The 19,549-nt window shown below is 41.3% G+C and overlaps 1 protein-coding gene across 2 annotated transcripts in view; it reads right to left on the reverse strand.

Annotated features, from left to right (window-relative positions):
• Positions 1-672: 672 nt before the first annotated feature.
• ZEB1 (zinc finger E-box binding homeobox 1) overlaps positions 673-19,549 on the reverse strand; it is a 61,082-nt gene continuing 42,205 nt past the window's right edge. For both annotated transcript variants that reach the window (XM_045289864.1, XM_004702276.2), the window contains exons 6-8: positions 5,291-7,104; positions 3,755-3,935; positions 673-1,583 (exon numbers count right to left, since the gene is read on the reverse strand). In XM_045289864.1, the coding sequence (XP_045145799.1) occupies positions 973-1,583; positions 3,755-3,935; positions 5,291-7,104 (2,606 nt within the window). In that variant the 3' untranslated portion in view covers positions 673-972. The remainder of the gene's footprint in view (positions 1,584-3,754; positions 3,936-5,290; positions 7,105-19,549) is intronic.

Consider the following 19,549-nt stretch of genomic DNA (forward strand, 5'->3'; position numbering starts at 1 on the left):
TGAACTGCCAACCTTTTGGTTCGCGGCCAAGTGCTTTAACCACTGCACCACCAGGGCTCCTATAGGTGGGGTAGAGCCTTCAAAATACTGATAAATGGCACTTAGAGCACACAGGTCTTGCTTAAGGCCAAAGGAGATAGAAAGCTTATCATATCCTTCATATTTATTACCACATACTCAAACACAATTACAAACACTGATTCCGACGACAATGTCTCAGTCCTCGCCAGGATGAACACTGTTAGTCCCTGCAATCAGAACTCAATGACAATCTTTTTGAACAAAGTTTTAAACCACATGAGTTAAGAAACGTCATCTGTTCCTCGATCTGCTGCTTTCTTAAGGCTAACAATGCACTTCAAGCGATAATATGCTCTCCATTATGACAACTAAATAGTAGAAAGTACTACCTCCTAGACGGAATTTATAAAAGGTAGCTAGCACGGTCTGGAACTGCATTATACTTCTCTGTGAAGGGAATTCTGTAGTGCAGGAGTTCTCACATTTTAAAAAACATAATAAAATACTGAAGCGGATTTAGCATGTTTACCAATAAAAAATTATAAAATTTCTCCCAATTGTACAGTTCAAGAATAAACCAACACAAGAGTGATAATTAATACTGATAAAATGAAATGATGCCAGATGCATATCTATTAGTTTCCTGCTGCATCGTTTCTTTCTGAGTCACTATAGTTTTCTAATCTGCTTCGTGTTACAAACTTGCTCCTAACTTTGAAAACTGCATGAAAAATTACTAGGTCTGAGGTTCAGGCACACCCGGATTTCTTTTTTTTTTTTCTTTCCTTTTTTTTTTTTTTTGTATTTTGTATATATATTTTTAAATTTTTACTTTACACAGTAGTGAACAGAAATCACAGTATACAGGCTACTGTGTTTCCATGAAAAGCATGTATTATATAGAACAAACTTCATTACCGATTAGAATTTATTTTCCTTCTAGAAAAGCGATTAGGCTTCATTTGTTTTTTCTTCAGACACTTGCTCACTATCCTCATTCACTTTCTGTTCTAAGCTGCTGGCTTGATTTATGGCGCTGTCATCCTTGATTGGACCATCTCCCGGTTTTGCTTCGTCCCTCTCGTGCTCGGCTTCTTCTACCTCCTCTTCCTCTATTTCTTCCTCCTCCTCTTCCTCCTCCTCCTCCTCCTCTTCCCCCGGTGGTTTTTCACCTTCTTTTTCTCCCTGCAGTTCGTCCATCTCTTTATCCTCCTCTTCGTCTTCCTCTTTTTCGCTGTCTTCGTCCTCCTCCCCCCGTGTCAAGCTCTCTCTCTCATCCGAGTCGGCCTGCGAGGGAGACGCCTGGGCCCCAGCGAGCTCGTTCGGGAGGACCTCGGCTCCTGCCTCCTCCTGCTCCGCACCGTCACGGTCCTCGGCTTCCCTCTTGCAGTAGGAGTAGCGATGATTCATGTGCTGAGAATAAGACCCAGAGTGTGAGAAGCGCTTCCCACATTTGTCACATTGGTAGGGCTTTTCTCCAGAATGCAGTCGCATGTGTTCGATCAGATGATGTTTATGTTTAAATGCCTTTTTACAGATTCCACACTCGTGAGGTCTTTTACCTGCAAAGTAAGAATACAGCTATGAAATAAAAGGATTTAAAAATCATTAATAAGGGTTTCAGGATGTGTGAAGGGTCAGATTAGAGTTTCACTTTTTTTAGAACTGCCAACCTCTCCAGCTACCAACTCTCCATAGTAAGATACAATAGTCTCCAGAACACGATGCCATGCCATGGAGTGTCATTTACATGAGAAGTTTTCATTTATGGCTTTTTAGATACAGATGAGAAGCCCAGGAGGAGCTCCGTGTTACTGAAATGACACAAGTGTTTCATGACCGCAGGAAGACATGAGAAACAGTGACACTGCGATGAGAGAGTTGGCCATGAGTGCAGTGCCTCTCAACCATGTGTGCATGATCACTTCCGCTCTCTGTTACTGCGAGCCTGGGTGGTATCCCCTCTCTTACGCACAGTGTCACTCTGAGTCAGAAGCAACTTGATGGCACCCACAGCAGCTCCTGATTCCAGGAGGCTTTACAGAAGACATTTATCCCCTCCCCCCACAAAGAACATTTTAATTTGCCCTATCTGATACATGCAAAGGGACTTCAAAAGGCTTGTGAAAATGTTTGATTATCTTTTAATTCCATCTGTTGACATAGAGTGGTCCTATGATAATGATTAAGCATGTTGCTGCTGCTGTTGTTGGGTGCTGTTGAGTCAGTGTTGACTCTGAGCGGCTGTGTGCACAGCAGAACACTGCCCCACCCCCCATGCCATCCTGACACCTGTCCTCATGCTTGAGCCCAGATTGCCGTCACTGTGCCAATCCACATTGTCGAGATCTTCTTCCTCTTCTCTGCCGCCCCTCTGCTTCACCACGCTCGTTCTCCTCCTCCAGGGCCTGGTCTCTCCTGACAACGTGTCCGAAGGTGTGCTCTGAGGGCAGCAGTGCCTCTCTCGGGAATGCATTGGGTGGGGAATTGCTGCTGCCCTGGACGTTTACGGACAGACAACAACTTGACCTAAATTAGGATGGTCGAGGTCCAAGTTCACTGTAACCAGGCAGCTAACACTAACAGATGCAGACATGCTTTTTCTTATTTTAAGGGGTAGGACATTTTTATACAGGTAATTTGATATCTTCAAAGACTTAGACAGCTCTTAGCCAAAGGAGAAAGAGAATTTCCTAATTGTGCTCCAAGTCTCAGTATAACTAACCAGAGGGATGTGTTACCAGAGGCTTATTTTGAGAGGTGTGACTTTCTCTACCTAATCAAAGCTTTAGCGCCAACAACCGCTCAATGCCCTTGCAGGTACAGATGTACAAGTTAAAGGGAGGTGGCGGGGAGGGGCATGAGGAAAGAAGTTTTCTGTTCTTTCTCAAAGAGATGAATGAAAATGGCTGATAAGAACATGAACAATCAATATGGGGACTGTGATGAAAATGACTGTGGGTAGGGGTAAGAAGAGGCGGGCGGGGGAGGGGAGTGGTTAATGAGCTCATGAAGAGGCCAACTCCCTGCACAGAAGCCTGGATTGGACAGAAGTGGTGGTGTGCTGGCACTAGCTTTCATGGGCTTAAGGGAGTCTATTGGTAGATTGTTCAGAAATTCTGCCAGCCGCTGGTGTCCCCCTGCAAGCCTGCAGCCTGCCCCAGTGGGCTGGGCTACCACAGGGGCATCTTACAAGCACCGCTAACCGGGGCTTCCCCCAACCTCCAACCTCAGAGGCAGAACTCATGAGGGCAGCACTCTGAGCTCAGATTAGCAGCTTGTTCCTTTATTAAGTCAGGGCCCATCTCTCAGGAACGCCAGCAATGCTCCCCAGTTTGAGGTCTACATTTTTGTTACCATAGCACAAGTAGGCATCCATCTTTGTATTCCTATCTTTATAGTTGTGGCATACATTTCAGTCCTACAGAACATAGACAGGTAGGAGAGCTAGTTGAAAGGAATTTGTCATGATGAGAACAGACAGAACAACAACATTCAAAACCAAACCTAACCAAACAAAGAAATAAAAATGAGACTTAAATACTAGGTAGAAGTGGGGGAAGACAAGGGAAACTGGTCAGATCAGAGGCCCGGACACACCCTCCCCTCCCTCCTGCTCCCACTGCCCCCAAATAGTTACAATTCTGATAGACCAACTTTTGCTTTTAATCTAGAATTTTGTTCAGTGTTATCACACATCACAGGAATATTATAAAAGTGTGCATCAACCTACCTGTGTGTTCATACTTATGTCTTAGTAAGGAGCTACTCTTTTGGAATATCTTATCACACAAATCACAAGCATACATTCCATTTTCTGTCTTCCGCATTTTCTTTTTTGGCGGTGTAGAATCAGAGTCATTCTGATCCTCCACGTTGGACACACCTTCCGAGCTAGTGTCTTGCCTTTCATCCTAAAGGGGAAAGGGCATGAGGGGAATTAATTTAGAATTAAGAGAGAAACGAGATACAGAAACAAAAGAATGGGTGAGTTACTTTGATGTAATCTCTCAACAACATTCTTAAGGCAGTGTACTTAACGTCAAGTAAGACGTCCCAAGGGAGGGATTGTTATCAGACAAAAGTGAGGTTAGTGAAATATAGTCACAATTATAGCAATAATGTATGCTATCAGAAAGAATGGATACCCGAAAGAATGCAAAGTAATAAAATTTACTTGTTTCTGTATGAGAAATGTGGAAAAAATGTTAACTCTATGAGTTTGCTAAATAATCGCAAACTCCTCACTGCATCAGTACTTTTCAATAATATTTGATGTAGCCAAATGATTAAATGAAATGTTAGTGGTTGGTCTTTTAATACTGTGTACAACGTTCTCGCTACTCAGAATTTAGGCGTTCGCGCTGGTGATGTCAAACCATTTTCTCGGGAAATCACAGTAACTGCATTTAAGGAGAAAGAAACAAACACAGCCGGACAGGGCACTGTCGTTCTTTAGTAGTATTTACTCATAGAGATACTTTCGGAGATGATATTCATTTGACTTAATTAAAACTGGGGGTGGGGTGGGGAATGGAGAAGCACTGAGGATAGTGGCATATGGGAGAAGTCTGGGTTTATTCAGGAACCAAAACGTACAACAGGCACACAAAACAGCTTCACCCCAAACCGGTTGAGTTTAAAATCATGCTTTCTAACGAAAGTTAAAGGGAAAAATGTATATATAAATTCACAACCATATCTTCTCATATATATTAACTCCCTCTGGATACTACTTAATGTTTATAGCTCATGAAATGATCCAAAAATTCCCTAGATGAGTTCTTTGTATACTTCTTGTTTAATTAAAGCTGCCTATAAACAGAGGTGTTTATAAAGCACATAAAAAGTGATAGCTAAATCTCCTGGTGTGAAATGCTTGCGGATAAGAACATATTTCCATTTATTAATGATCATAATCAGAGCACAAACCACTTACTAATTTCAGGAATTCAGCTATAAACATAGATCTAATTAGCGAAGTTTCCAATTTGTTCTTGTTCTCAGTCTTGTACAGCCAGGCCTTCAGCTGAGGCTTGGAAATGGCTTTCACAGCAGAACAACACTATACACTTCAGTTGATAAAACTACCCCTTGGGTTAATAAACACTGACAACAGCATGCTACAACCATTCAGCAAACACTGATGTTTCCTTTTACAAATAATTTATAACAACTTCTTTGGCTCAATGGTGTCTGATTTTCATTAGAAAATATTAAAAGAAGCCAAACCTGTACTTTACCCACCAGGTTTGGGATGGGCTTTTACCTGGTTTCCATTTGGCTGAATCACTTTCAAGGGTGGTTCCTGGACTGCAGGGCTGACGGTGGTTGAGTAGGTGTAAGCCACCTGGGGAATCAGAATAGTTTGCTTATTGGCAGCTAGTGCTCGCAAGCACGGAACACTATTCTGGTCAGCAATGGCCACGATTGTGGGTAACTGGGCAGTGACTGTAGGTATAGCAATATTTATGGGGTTGGCACTTGGTGGGATAACATTTACAACTGGTTCCGAGTCTGCAACACAACTGTCCTTCTGCGGCTCCTTTTTTGCACAAGACAAATTCAAGGGTTCTTCCTGGACAGAATAAACACTGTTCTGGTAAACACTGGTGATAGATGACCTTTCCAATAATTCTCCCTGCTGCTTTGGTAGTGAAAGATCAAGAGGTTCTACTTGTGGCTCTTCCTGTGCACCCTCCTCAGCGGTGTATGAGTAACCCTGTGTATTTCTGGACGAGGAGAGGTTTAGTGGTGATGGGGACGGTGTTCTGCCTCTGGAACCATTGATGGCCGATCCCACTGGTAAAGCTGAACATGGAGTCACCTTCGGGGGACTCGGTGGGTTTACTGTGCTGTCTTGGGGTTCATTTGCATTTGTAGATTGAGGCTGATCATTGTTCTTTGCAGGGGTATTAACTTTGCCTGGCTCAGGGGAAGATGGTTCAGAAGACTGCATTGAAATCTGTCCAGCTTGCATCTTTTCAAACCACTTTTTTACTACATCCAGTGGCAGGTTTACTGAATCGGCAATTTTTGAGAGCTCTTCTGCACTTGGTTGTGCATTCAAAGCATAATACGCTTTTAGAAGAGACAAGAGGTTCTTTAAGGGTGGCTGACTGGGAGACAAGTTGCCATCTCCAGTACCTGATGAAACAGAAGGCTCGGGCTTCTCGGCGTCTGGGGCGGGGGGCTCAGGCGGCTGCGCTGCCTGCTTTAGGTCATAGTGCTTTAACTCTGGAAGTGCGTTAGGGTCTCCTGGGCGGTCATCACACAGAAGGCAAGTGCTACCATTGGCTCCTCCGTCAAAGCTTTTGTCCTTTTCTGATTTAACAGTAAGATCTTCTGGTAACTTTTCACTTTTGCAACTGTTTGTGGGGACTGGGTTTTCCTTTTTCAAATTTTGGGGAACAACTTGAAGTTGGCTAGGTTGCTCGAGACTATAGTTGATGATGATTTTGGTTGTTCCATCTTGATCAACCAAAGGAAGACTGATAGCTGAAATAACAGAATGGCCACCTTGTTGTATGGATGAAGCACTGATTGTTTCTTGTTCTTTGGATGCAAGATTGGCTTGATTATTCTCCAAAACTTGCCTTATGACATTACCATCCACTGCCACTTTAAGTACATTCTGAATATCACTTAGATTGATACTTATGGGAGACACCAAACCAACTGTTGGCAGAACAACAGCTTGCACCACACCCTGAGGAGAACTGGTTGCCTGTAATGGGCCACCACCACTAAAAACCCCATTTTGTAAAGGGGTTGAACAGTTGATTCCTGATGCAACCACTATGGGCTTGAATTCATAATCCACAGGTTCAGTTTTAATTTGGCTTACAGAGAGCTGTTCTTGAAGGGGTTTGTTTTCTATCTTTTGCCGTAGCTGTGGTCGTGTGGGACTGCCTGGAGATGCTGACAGAGAGGGTGAGGAACACTGAGATGTCTTGAGTCCTGATCTTGGCCGCCCATTCACAGGCACCAAGCTGATACACTTCTTACTGCTTATGTGAGAGCTATAGGAACCGGAATGGGAAAAACGTTTCTTGCAGTTTGGGCATTCATATGGCTTCTCTCCTAAACAAACAAACATGCAAAAAAAATTATATTCATGAAAGAAATTATTGGATATACATTTAAAATGAATTCACATGCATTTAAATAAGCAAAATCAATTTTAAAAACGGTACATGTGCTTGATAAAGTTAAGTTCAAAACCCATATAAATTACATAAATGCTAGTAGAATCTTAGTCTGGACTACCAAGAGATAATCAATAAAGGAATCTTCTCAACATATGTACTTTTAATACTTACATTTCTGCCAACCTTTGTAACTGCAAATAATTCTCAAATAACAGAACAAAAATAATTACGTCCTAATCTTGCAAATTTTTTTTCTTATCCTTTTCCAGTAAACTACATAATTTCTTTATTTGATGCTAAAAGCCAAGTATAGGGGAAGTTAATATTAGGGGAGACAACAATAAGTCAACTCTAATATAAGATTATATAATTGATAAAATGTCCTATCTCCATAAGCTTTGCTTTAAAGCAGTGGTTCTCAACCTTCCTAATGCCATGACCCTTTAATATAGTTCCTCATGTTGTAGTGACCCCCCCCCCAACCATAAATTTATTTTTGTTGCAACTTCATAATTTTGCTACTGTTATGAATCAGGCGACCCCTGTGAAAGGGTCGTTTGACCCCCAGGTTGAGAACTGTTGCTTTAAACGATCTCTCCTAATGGGAAGAAAATTACATATAAGGCAATGTTATCAACCTCAGCTATAAAGTGAGATTTACTTATCTCTGGAGCTATAAGACAGTGCAAACTATCTCAAAGCTTGAATTTTAGTGATGGTAGAAATGACATTAAAAACAAAATGCAACAGGTTTGGAAATTGTTAGGTCAATAAAACAACTTTAAAGAAATTTCTAGCTTGTGGAGACTTCCTTCAATCAGCTTCTTCAAACTCCTCAGCAGTACTAGGCATTTATTCTCCCTGGTCACTAGAAAAACAATTTTAATGAGTACTAAGCTAACTAGATGAGTTTCACACAAGCCAAATTTCCACTTTCATTTTAATTTATAAGCAGAGATCATTAATTTATAATTTACAGGTTACAGATGTAAAGCTTAAAAAGGGTAGAAGCCTCTGGGGTTCTTTTACTCTTTATCTCCATGGTCTATCATAGCGTAGGTCATAAAGATTCTCATGGTTATGTATTGACTTGTGCACCCCAAATGTGTTTTAATTTGTCACCTCTAAGCTTGTGCTTACAATCCCATTTAGGAATGGTTTGTCTTTGTTATACTAATAAGACAGCATTATTTCAGGTGTGTTTTAAAAATCAATCTCTTTGAAATTTAAGAGATTAAAAATAACAAGCAAAAGCTATAGAAATGGGGAAAGACTGATCCCAAGTCACACAGAGCTCTCCAGGTAACCAGGAAAGAAGCTAAAAAGGAAAGAGATAAGGACATTTCTTCAGAGCAAAGAGAGGGAGAGAGAGAAAGCCGTCTCCAAAAGCCTGTGCTTGCTATTAGAATTTCTAGTCTCCTTAAACGAGAAAATAAATTAATTTGTTATAACCACTCATTTGTGGTACTTCTGTTATAGCAGTACTAGCTAACTAAGGCATAGCGTGGTACCAAGAGTGGGGTGCTGTTCTGATACCTAAAATGTGTATGTATTTTTGTAAGAGTATTTTTTTAAATAATAATTAAAATAATAATTAAAATAAAATAATAATTTAAAAAAATACACTTTCTATTATGAAATGAGTGAAGGCTTACAAAGAAGATTAAGTTTTCTATTCAACAATGCATACACATTTTGCTTCATCTCATTTCTTATAATTCTCACAATGTAATGTCATTAATCCACTTGCATCCTGGGTTTCTAGTTTCCATTACTCCTTTCTTAATCCTTCTGAACTTCGTCCTTGGATCAATGCTGTCCACCCCCCTAAAGACCTATTTATTAATTAGCTGAAGAAGGGGCCATGGGAGTGAGTTCAATTCCAGACCTGCAGGATCACTAAGGGTAATAGTCTCGGGGGTTCCACCAGTCTCAATCTGACAAGTAAGCCTGTTGTTGTTTTGTTAAGGAATTTGCGTTTTCCTCCACATTTTTCTCACGCTCATTCGAGGGCATTCTACAGTGATCCTTTTCAGAGTGGTCAGTTGTCGTAGCTGGGAACCACCCAGCTCTAATCGTCTCAGGATGAGGGTGGTTGATGTTGAGTTCGTGCATTAGTCCAGCGGACTATTCCCATGCCTCTTTCCCATGCTTGTTTAAACTTCTTCCCTTGGACAAGGAGAGACCAACAGCTGTATCTTTCGGTGGCTGATCATGAGCTTTGAAGACCCCGTTGTTAGAATATCGCCGCTTTGTATTATGTTACACCAACTGGCCTTGGTGTCCCCTGAGAGGATGGAGGAGTTATTTAGGGTACCTAAAGCTCATACAGGGTTCCTATGAAGTGGAATTGACTCAGTGACAGTTTGGTTTTTAATAGTTTGGTTTGGTTTTTAATAGTAAAAGCCTAGATTGCCTGAAGAAATTGTTGGCACAATTATTACCATTAAAGGAGATTATAGTGGGGGTTCAGAAAGAAGTGAGGAGATCAACATTTCTTTATCTTCTCAAGAGAATACATAAGCACCAACAACAGAATGTTGTAAGAAATGTGGACTTTAACTGTACTTCTGATGAAGTTGTAACAGAAAATGATGAACATGAGATTGGACAATGGATGAAAGGCAATGCTTTTACAGTATTGGCAAAGAACCTGCCTGAATTCTGTCCAAACATTTGGTGGTAGGTAGAAATTGCAAGTGATAAATTTAAACACTTGGCTAACAATATTTCTTAAGCAAGCTCTTAAGGAGACCATGAGTCTTCTTGCTGTTTACAGTAAAATGACTATAGGTAGATGGACTTAAAAGTGAACTGTACTAAATGAAAACTAAAATATTTGGAAAACTCTGTTATACAAACTAATGGCATTTGTCCTGGAATGTTCATTAAGGCTGTGGCTACACAATCTTTTGCAAAAGTGATTAAATCTGTGACTGATGGATCTAACCAACTACTATAGCATAAAAGCTATCAGCTTAGACTAACAGAGACAAAGAAATAATGAAAGGAATTCGTCTCCTCTTGAAATTCTGTAAGAAGAAAAAAAAGTCAAAAAAGAGCTGCATCTGTTGTCTTATGAGAAAAGAAAAGGACTATTTCTGGAGCAACTCACGAGATCAGCATAACTACTGGAATTAATGTGGAGAGCGGGGTCTTCTTAGCTTCAAAGGGTGAGGCCACTGCCTCCTACATTTCAAAGAATCAGCTCTTCACTAGCTAGATTTTGGCATGTGGAGTGCTGTGAAAATGTGCTGGAGGATGGGGCCAGTAGCCACAGCTGAGGGAGTGGGACTGCCTTGCCCAAGAGGGTGGGGTCTCGCACTGAGATATACTAAGAGAATGGGGCCGCCTTCAACTGAGGAACAGACTCGCTGCCTTAGTTCCAGTGATGCTATAACAAATATCATAAGTAGATGGCTGTAACAAACAGAAACGGGTTCTCTTACAGTTTAGGAGACCAGAGGTCTGAATACTAGATGCCAGCTCTAGGGAAGGCTCCAGGGAAAGGCCTTTGTCTTCTGTCAACTTCTGAGGGCCGGCGTTCTCTGCAGATCTCCATGTAACTCAGTAGCAGTCATTCCCTGGGTCTTGGTTCAGTGAAAAGATTGTAGGTCGAAGAATGCACCTAGCTCCCAGCTCTTCTTTCTTGGTGGTGGTGAGGTCTCTCCGTCTTTGCTTTTCTCTCTCATAAGATAAAAAGTGTGATCCAATCAGGGATGTAACTTGATTTGACTAAATGTGGGGTGTGACTCCTCTTATCCTGGATGGCTGTGACTGATAATACACCCAATACTAAAACTCCTCATTAACACATAAGAGGTTAGGATTTACAGTGCCTAAAATGGAGGCTAATTCTATCGGACCATCAGCAGAGGATAACCACACAATATCACGAATCATGGCTTACCCACGTTGACAAATTTTTTAAGGACACAATTCAATCCATGACATGTCATCATTTGGCACCTCCACCCCATCGCAGTTAAAAACAACAGCAACCCAAGCACACTGCCATCAAGGCAACTTAGACTCATAGTCTACCCTGTAGGATAGAGTAGAACTTGCCTGGTGGGTTTCTGAGACTGTAAAAAAGTTTTTAAAAATTATTTTATTGGGGGCTCTTACAGCTCTTATAACGTTCCATACATCAATTGTATCAAGCATATTTGTACATGTTGCCATCATTTCCAAAACATTTTCTACATGAGCCCTTGGTATAAGCTCCTTTTTTCCCCTTCCTCCCCCATCCTCCCACCCTGGTGAATCTTTGATCAATTACATATTGTTATTATTTCGTATCTTATACTGTCCATTGTCTCCCTTCATCCCATTTCTGTTATTCGTCTGCTTTGGGGTGGGGGTGCTATATATCCTTTCTCCCCCTTCCCCCTCCCTATCCCCCTCTCCTCATGATATGGCTACTCCCACTACTATTCCTGAGGGTTTAATCTGTCCTGAATTCCATGTGTCGAGAGCTCTTATCTGTACAAATGTGTGTTCTCCGTTCTTCAGTCTAGCCAGATTTGTAAGGTAGAGCTGGGTCATGGTAATTGGTGTGGGGAGGAAGCATTCAGGAAATAGAGGATTGATGTATGATTGGTCGGTGTTATACTACACCTTTGGTTGAATCATCCTTTCCTTAAAACCCTTGAGGCAAGGGGGTGGGGTGGATATCCAGTTAGAGACTGTACATTTTTATGGGAGTAGAAAGTCTCATTTTTTTCTTGAAGAATGGCTGGTGGTTCTGAATTGCTGATCTTGTGTTTAACAGCCTAACATGTACCACACTACGCCATCGGGGCTTGCATTCCATCATATCAACCCCAAAGTCTTAAATTATCTCCAAGTCCAAAATCTTGGGGTAGACTTTAGGTGTATTACATCCTGGAACAAAATTCCTCTTCATCTGTGAATCAGTGGTATAGAAAATTCAAGTTATCTACTTCCAAAGTACATTGGTAGACAATACACAAGATAGGTATTTCCATTATAAAAGGGAGAAACCTGAGAGAATGAAATGATAATCCTGTTTTCTGACAACATTTAGGCAAAATCCCTGCCCTCCAGGCTTTGGATTCTGGGTGCAATCTCCTCAGATCTGGGCTTCAGCTTTATCTTCCAAGCCTAATGGGACAGAAACTCTGCTCCCTTATCCCCACCCTCTGGAGCTGAGTTGGTGAAGAGACCTTGGAGGCTGGGGCCCTCCCCTTTGAGACCCAACAGAATGTAGCCCAACCCCACGAAAGCCCAGAAACTCTGGGCGTATCCTTTGAGACCAAGGCAGCTTTGCTTCAAGGGCTTCTAATGTTTCTGCTGATCCCCAAGCTGCTCCAGGGATAGTTCGTTTGTTCTTTCTTCTGATGATACCAAATGAAGCTGCTTTAGCCTCTTTCCTACTTGTAGAATTCCAAGCCGTAGATAGAGCTCTTTCCAGTTGTTGTTTCTCTGAGATGATGGGTTTTCTGCTGTGGTAGTCATGTAGATCCACTAGGCACAAGTTTAATCTCTTTATCAAAAGAGTGTGCAGCCATGTCTTTGGTAAACATTCTAGGACATGTACCCTTAGTTTGTATGACAGAATTTCCCAACCTTCAAGTTTGTTTTTGTTTGTATGGTTCATGTTTAAGTCCATCTCTTCATAAATAGCCAGATTCATCACTTACAAGTCCTGCCTTCCACCAGACATTTGGACATAATTCAGACAAGTTCTTTGCCACTGCATAAAAAGTACTGTTCCCCCCCACCCCCCCGCCCCCCAGTTCAATTACGTACATCATTTCCTTTTCAAGTCTCACCAGAAGCACATGGAGCATCCATGCTTCTAGAAACATTCTCTTGCCGACACCACAGACGTGTCCTGAGACGAGAGAGTGTCTCATGGCACTCATCGCTCCCTTCTGAGCCCTCAGCCTCACTGCTTCTGATGTTCACAATTCTGTCAACCGCTTTTTCAAGGCAGTTTAGGCTTTTAATACTAGACAACTTAAAACTTTTCTAGCCATTATTATCTATTGCAAAGCCACTTCCACATTTTAGGTACTTATTGGAGCAGCACCCCACTCTCAGTACGAAGTTCTGTATTAAGTATTATGATAAATAGCATAGCGGTGGACGTCATCTAACCAGCTCTGGCTTCCTGATTGCCATGAGGCAAGAGTCAGACATGCCTCCATGCTCCATCCTTCATTATTGTGTTAGGTTGAGTTCTCCAGAGAAGCAAAACCAGTGATACTGGTATGTGTGTACCTATTATGACACCATGTCTTCCTTCCCTAGTACTCTTTATTTATGCTAGGTTCAATAATTTATTGCAAATCCGATAACAGAACATTCGTGGCCACACAAAACTCACACACTATACTCACAATTAAGGAGGTTTATTAGGGAAGTCAATAGGTCACCACAAGTTAGGATCAGCAAACAGTAAGGATATAGTCATTGGTCTCCTCAGCCAGCAGCCAAGTCTCTTGCTCCAGTTCTCAGCCATTCAGCTACATGGTAGCCAAATCTCTCTCTGATTTCAGTCTCTCAGGCACATGCTCTCTTGGCTTTTGCCTTCTTTGCCCAGGAAGGCAGCCTGCCTACCATTCTGTCCCTCAGTACCATAGTCTAGAACCAGATGGGGAGAAAGTAACCGATACTCTTGGTGCTGCTCCTGAGTCTCTGTGCCACAGTCCCATGATGCATCTTGTCTCAGTGGCCTCCACTTGAGGCAGACATCTTCAGTGTGCTCTTCTAAAGTCCTTAGGGTTTCTTTCTCTCCGCTGCTTCAAAGATGGCTTTTCTTTATAGCTCAGAAGGGTGCTAATGAAAACTGATCAATCTCCGCTTAGCATTACACACGCCCTATTTGCACAGTCACACCCAATTGTTTGGTAGGAGTTACGGAGACTTGGGTAAAAGAGCCATATTAAGAAATTTCACTCCCCCACAAGTATCTAATGCTAGAATAACAGAAATACACAAACAAGTGACTTTTAGAAACAGAAACAATCGTCTCAATTTAAGAGGCAAGACGTCTGTATAAAGGCAGCAGTTCTAGGGGGGAGGCTTTCTCTATTGGCTTTTTGGGGAAGTAGTAATTCAGACAAATCTCCAGCATCTTGGGCCTAGAGATCTCCATGTGTCTTGGCATCCGTCTTCCCTTGGATGGGATAAAGGAGGCTCTCAGTGCAGGGATCACAGGTCCAAAGAATGCATGCCTATCCTGGATCTTCTTTCTTGCTAATAGGGAGATCCTTCCTCTGATTGCTTCTCGCTCTTTTATCCCTTATGAGTATTTCAACCCGTATTTGGTTTAAAAATGTCACAAGGTAACCTTTTGGACTTGATATAAAACTTTGACATGCTATGATGGAGTTTGGGTAGTTTGGATGCTATGATGGAGTACGGGTAGACTAGAGAAATAAATCCAGGGAGACCCATATGTGTATAGGAAAGAGCTTTATCTACAAGAGCAACTGAATATTGAGAAAACATTCCAGCCCAGTCCAGATCAAGTCCATAAATCCAATATTGGACCATATGTCTGATACCAATCGATAAAGTTCTCTTCTGACTCCCAAAACACATGCAATGAAGCCGAATGCAGAAAGATCACAGGTCAGTGGGTGCAAAGTCTTATGGATCCAGTGGCATTATAAGCATCTCAGCGCTGGCAGGGGTCTCCATATGGCTTCTCCAGTTCTCAGGGCACAGGGTCTATCAGCATAGTGCCATGTGTCTTGTCTGTAGAGAGTCTCTCCAGGAGTGAACGTTGTTAGTAGAGAGTCTCCAAGAGAGTGAGCCCAGAGAGAGAGTCTGTCTCCTGCTTCCAAGGAGGAATTCCAGGAATTCCCAGAATCCTTAGGGGAAAGCCATGCCCACACAGAGGCCTCTTGGCTATATCCTGATTGACAGCCTAGACTCCATCCCTACACTCTTTAGGGGTCCTCAAACTTTTTAAACAGGGGGCCAGTTCACTGTCCCTCAGACCCATTGGAGGGCTGGAGTATAGTTTTAAAAAAACTATGAACAAATTCCTATGCACACTGAACATATCTTATTTTGAAGTAAAAAAACAAATGGAGCAAAAACACCTGGTGGGCCAGATAAATGTTTTTGGTGGGCCGCATGTGGCCCGCGGGCCGTACTTTCAGGACCCCTGTGTCTTAATCCTCAAATGGACACCAGATTATATAACTACCACAATGTGTGTTTTAATTTCTATACTGCATACAAATTGGGCTGCGATTCATATGGTCAGCAGTTCAAAACCACCAGCTGCTCTGCAGGAGAAAGACTGGGCTTTTTACGCCTGTATACAGTTGTGGTCTTGGAAACCTAAAGAGGGTTGCTGTGAGTCATCATTGACTTGATCTATGGTTGCTGTCCTATTTGAAAATGGGTTGTGTTGGTTATATTGAGACAGAACTGACATAGGGCGTGTTTTAAGTCAATCTCTTTAAATATATTTAAGAGAGTAAAACAAATAAGCTAAAGCAGTAGAGATGAGGAAGATGGATACCTGGCCACATTAAAATCTCCAAGGAACCAGGAAACAAACCAGAGACAAGTACTTTCTCACAGAGCTGTCACAGAAAGAAAGCCTTCCCCTAGATCCTGTACCCGGAATTCAGAAATGTAATCCCCCTAAACTGTGATAATGAATTTGTTTGTTAAAGTTGTTATAGAAGCTCTAGGTAACTACCATAGATACTCGAGTATAAGCTGCGTTTTTCCGCACATTTTTGTTTCATTTAAATCATTTTATTGGGGGCTCATACAACTCTTACCACAATTCATCCAGACATCCATTGTGTCAAGGACATTTGTACATCCGTTGCCCTCATCATCCTCAAACTATTTGCCCTCCACTTAAGCCCTTGTTATCAGCGCCTCATTTCCCTCCCTTCTCCCCTCCCTCACGAACCCTTGATAATTTATAAATGATTATTTTGTCATGTCTTACACTGTCCGACACCTCGCTTCACCCACTTTTCTGTTGTCCGTCCCCAAGAAAGGAGGTTATATGTAGATCCTTAATCGGTTCCCCCTTTCTACCCCGCCTTAACCTCCATCCTCCCCTTATGGCTACTTTCACCAGTGCCTCTGAAGGGATCATCTCTCCTGGATTCCCTGTGTTTCCAGTTCCTATCTGTACCAGTGTACACCCTCTGGTCTAGTCATTTGTAAGGTAGAATTGGGATCGTGATAATGGGGAGGGAGGAAGCATTTAATAATTAGAGGAAAGTTCAATGTTTCATTGTTGCTACACTGCACCCTGACTGGCTTGTCTCCTGACCCCGACCCTTCTGTAAGGGGGTGTCCCATTACCTACAGATGGGCTTTGGGTCTCCACTCTGCACGCCTCCTCATTTACAATATGATTTTTTTGTTCTTTGATGCCTGCTACCTGATCCCTTCAACACCTCATGATCACACAGGCTGGTGTGCTTCTTCCATGTGGGCTTTGTTGATTCTGAGCTAGATGGCCGCTTGTTTACCTTCAAGCCTTTAAAACCCCAGACGCTGTATCTTTTGATAGCTGGGCACCATCAGCTTTCTTCACCACATTTGCTCATGCACACGTTTGTCTTCAGCTATCATGTCAGGAAGGTGTGCATCATGGAATGCCAATTTAATAGAACAAAGTGTTGTTGCATTGAGTAAGTACTTGAGTGGAGATCCAATGTCCTTATGCTGCCTTAATACTAAACCTATACATATATGCACATAGACCTATTTCCACATACTCATATATAAATATATTTACATATGTACACGCCCACATTTAGACCTCTATAAATGCCCTTTGCCTCCTAGTTCTTTCCTCTTGTCCCACTATCATGCTCAGCCTTCATTTGGGTTTCAGTAATTTCTCTTGGTTACATTGCTTGTTTAGCACATTTTTTAATGGAGTTTTTTCATAAAATTAGGTGCGTTGGGTGATATTCAGGTCGGCTTATACTCGAGTATATATGGTAAGTATTCGTTAGCCATTTTTAGATGACTTGTAGAATTATGAAATGTGGTAATGCTGAATTTTCTACTTAGTCCTTTCTTTTATACGAATCAAGATGAAAGCAATGTAATAGCTGATATAATCTGCTAGTAATGTGACTTCAGTGTTGTCAAGTTTTTTGTTTATTTTCGCACATACATGATCTAGTATTCTCAATATTTGAAGAATCTGAAATTAATTTGGAAAGGATCAAAAAGTCCTCTAGTCGAGCCTCTTTGTCAATGACACGTTTATTTATTTCATCATTTTATTGGGGGCTCATACAACTCTTATCACAGTCCGTACATATGTGTAAAGTGCATTTGTACATTCATTGCCCTCATCCTTCTCTCTTATTTTTGAGATCACCTTTGTTCTTACTTGCTGTCCCGTGGTTCTCATAGTGACCCCATGATGCATGCAGAGTGTAAGGCCTTTCAAGGGCATATAACCTTCCAGACGCACGTCAGCAGTTGTCTTTGAAGGTACTTCTGGGTGAATTCGACCTGCCAACCTTTTGAGCGAGTAGTGGTCCATTAGCTAGTCTCTGTTTAAAACTCTTTTAGTGAAAGCAAGTTATTACTTCTTGGACAACTCTATAAAAGACACTCTCATCTGGTTTTGCTGAGGATTGAGTTTTGGGTTCAAATCTTGATTAAGCCACATGCTATGTTCTTAATGTTTCTGAGTGTCAGTGTTTTCATGTGCAAATATAGATATGATAAACTTCTTTGTATGACTTCAATAAATGTTAGTGATTCTCTTAAAAATAAAATTTACTGCAAGACTAATAAGTACCTATGCAAAGTCAACTTCCTACAGCAGTTATTCCCATCTTACCTTCCTTTCTGATGCACACAAAGCAAGTACAGTCTTTCTCCTATATTCCAGATTTAAGAATATGAAGAGCTGTCAAGTGTATTGTTAGTCTTCCCTTGAGTAAATTAAACACATCCAGTTTTTTTTGGTACAAAACAGTCTTCAAAGTGAATGTTTTTCAGAATCCTTACCTGCTTCTTAACCCACCATTGTATATTCTCCAGTTTATCAATAGCTTTCAAGTTGGGGTACTTGGAATGGGATTCAACACTCAAAATATAATGGATGAACATTTCCAATGGGGGTAAAACAAGGAATGTGTTACTATCTCTACAACCTTAATGATGTGTTCCAATTTTCAGATGAGCTAGATACTTGTTCCCCTACTAGAGACACCAGGAAGATGAGAATCAATGGTATAGATGATTTTATATTTACAAACAGGGAGACGGAGGAACAGAGTGGGCAAGGCAATCACCTTCGTGTCAAGATACCTTGGCCCAAGCCTCAGCGTTGCTGTGTGATACTGGGCAAGTCAATCAGGCTGCCCGAGCATTCCACTGTCTATCAGCACGAAGGAGAGAATAATAGCACCTGCATCTCAGAGAATTACTGTGAGGACTCAATACACAGTGCGTACAAACAACAAGCTTGTGGCTGCCACACAGTTAAGTGTGTAATCTACTAGTTATTGTTGTCATTATCCTGATATCTAATCATTGCCAGAAGATAAATCTACAGAACAATTATTTTGAAGTCAAAGTCACTGTGCTAGCTAAAAAAAGAAAAAAATCCCCTAGTTTCTAATTGTATAGTTTATAGCTTAAGTACACTAGCTCATTTATCTACCTACCTTAAGTGTTTGTAACTAATTTCATTTATGCTAGGAGGTTGTACTGAATACTGACATTTATGTAACAGCTGAAGTGGATGCTCTGTTGCATTTGATATAAGACATTTCCTGGCTGAGATACCGAAGGCCATTTTGTGTGGTGGTGGTTTGAGTTGGAGGGGCAGGATGAGGAGTCAGTTGCCTCTGACCACACACTTAAATGATCACGTGTGTTAGAATAAACCCCGGGTTAACGCCTACATGCGGACAGAATTCTAATGATATTTATAGTGTAATTTTGAACCTTGATCTTTAATACGTTTTAAAAACTTCAAAAGAAATAAAATTACAAAGGAATTCCTGGAGGAGAAACCGTGTATCCATTAATTAAATACTCTGCATAGTGCTTTGAAAACTATCTGTAGTGAAGGGATCGTTTTGTGTGTGTGTGCTTAATTTTCAGTATGCCGTAGATCAACAGTTTCTAAATCATAATAAAAACATTACAGCAATGTCTTAATATAACAGCTTCTAAATGATCACTCGTAATTTATTTTTTCAAGAACCTGTAACAACCGTTGGCAGGCACTAGTCCTTGACAACAATTTAAATAGCATGGTTCTGAATTACTCCTTCAGAATAAACCAAATTATCAGACTAGCAAAGAGCTGTATACTTAGACTATATAGTTAAGTGGCCACACTGGAGAAATTTAATTTTTTTCTTCCTGAATTGTAGTTT

The sequence above is a fragment of the Echinops telfairi genome, unplaced genomic scaffold (assembly GCF_000313985.2).
Source record: "Echinops telfairi isolate 266 unplaced genomic scaffold, ASM31398v2 ScPeMD7_31;HRSCAF=116, whole genome shotgun sequence".
In the NCBI taxonomy this organism is placed as follows: domain Eukaryota; kingdom Metazoa; phylum Chordata; class Mammalia; order Afrosoricida; family Tenrecidae; genus Echinops; species Echinops telfairi.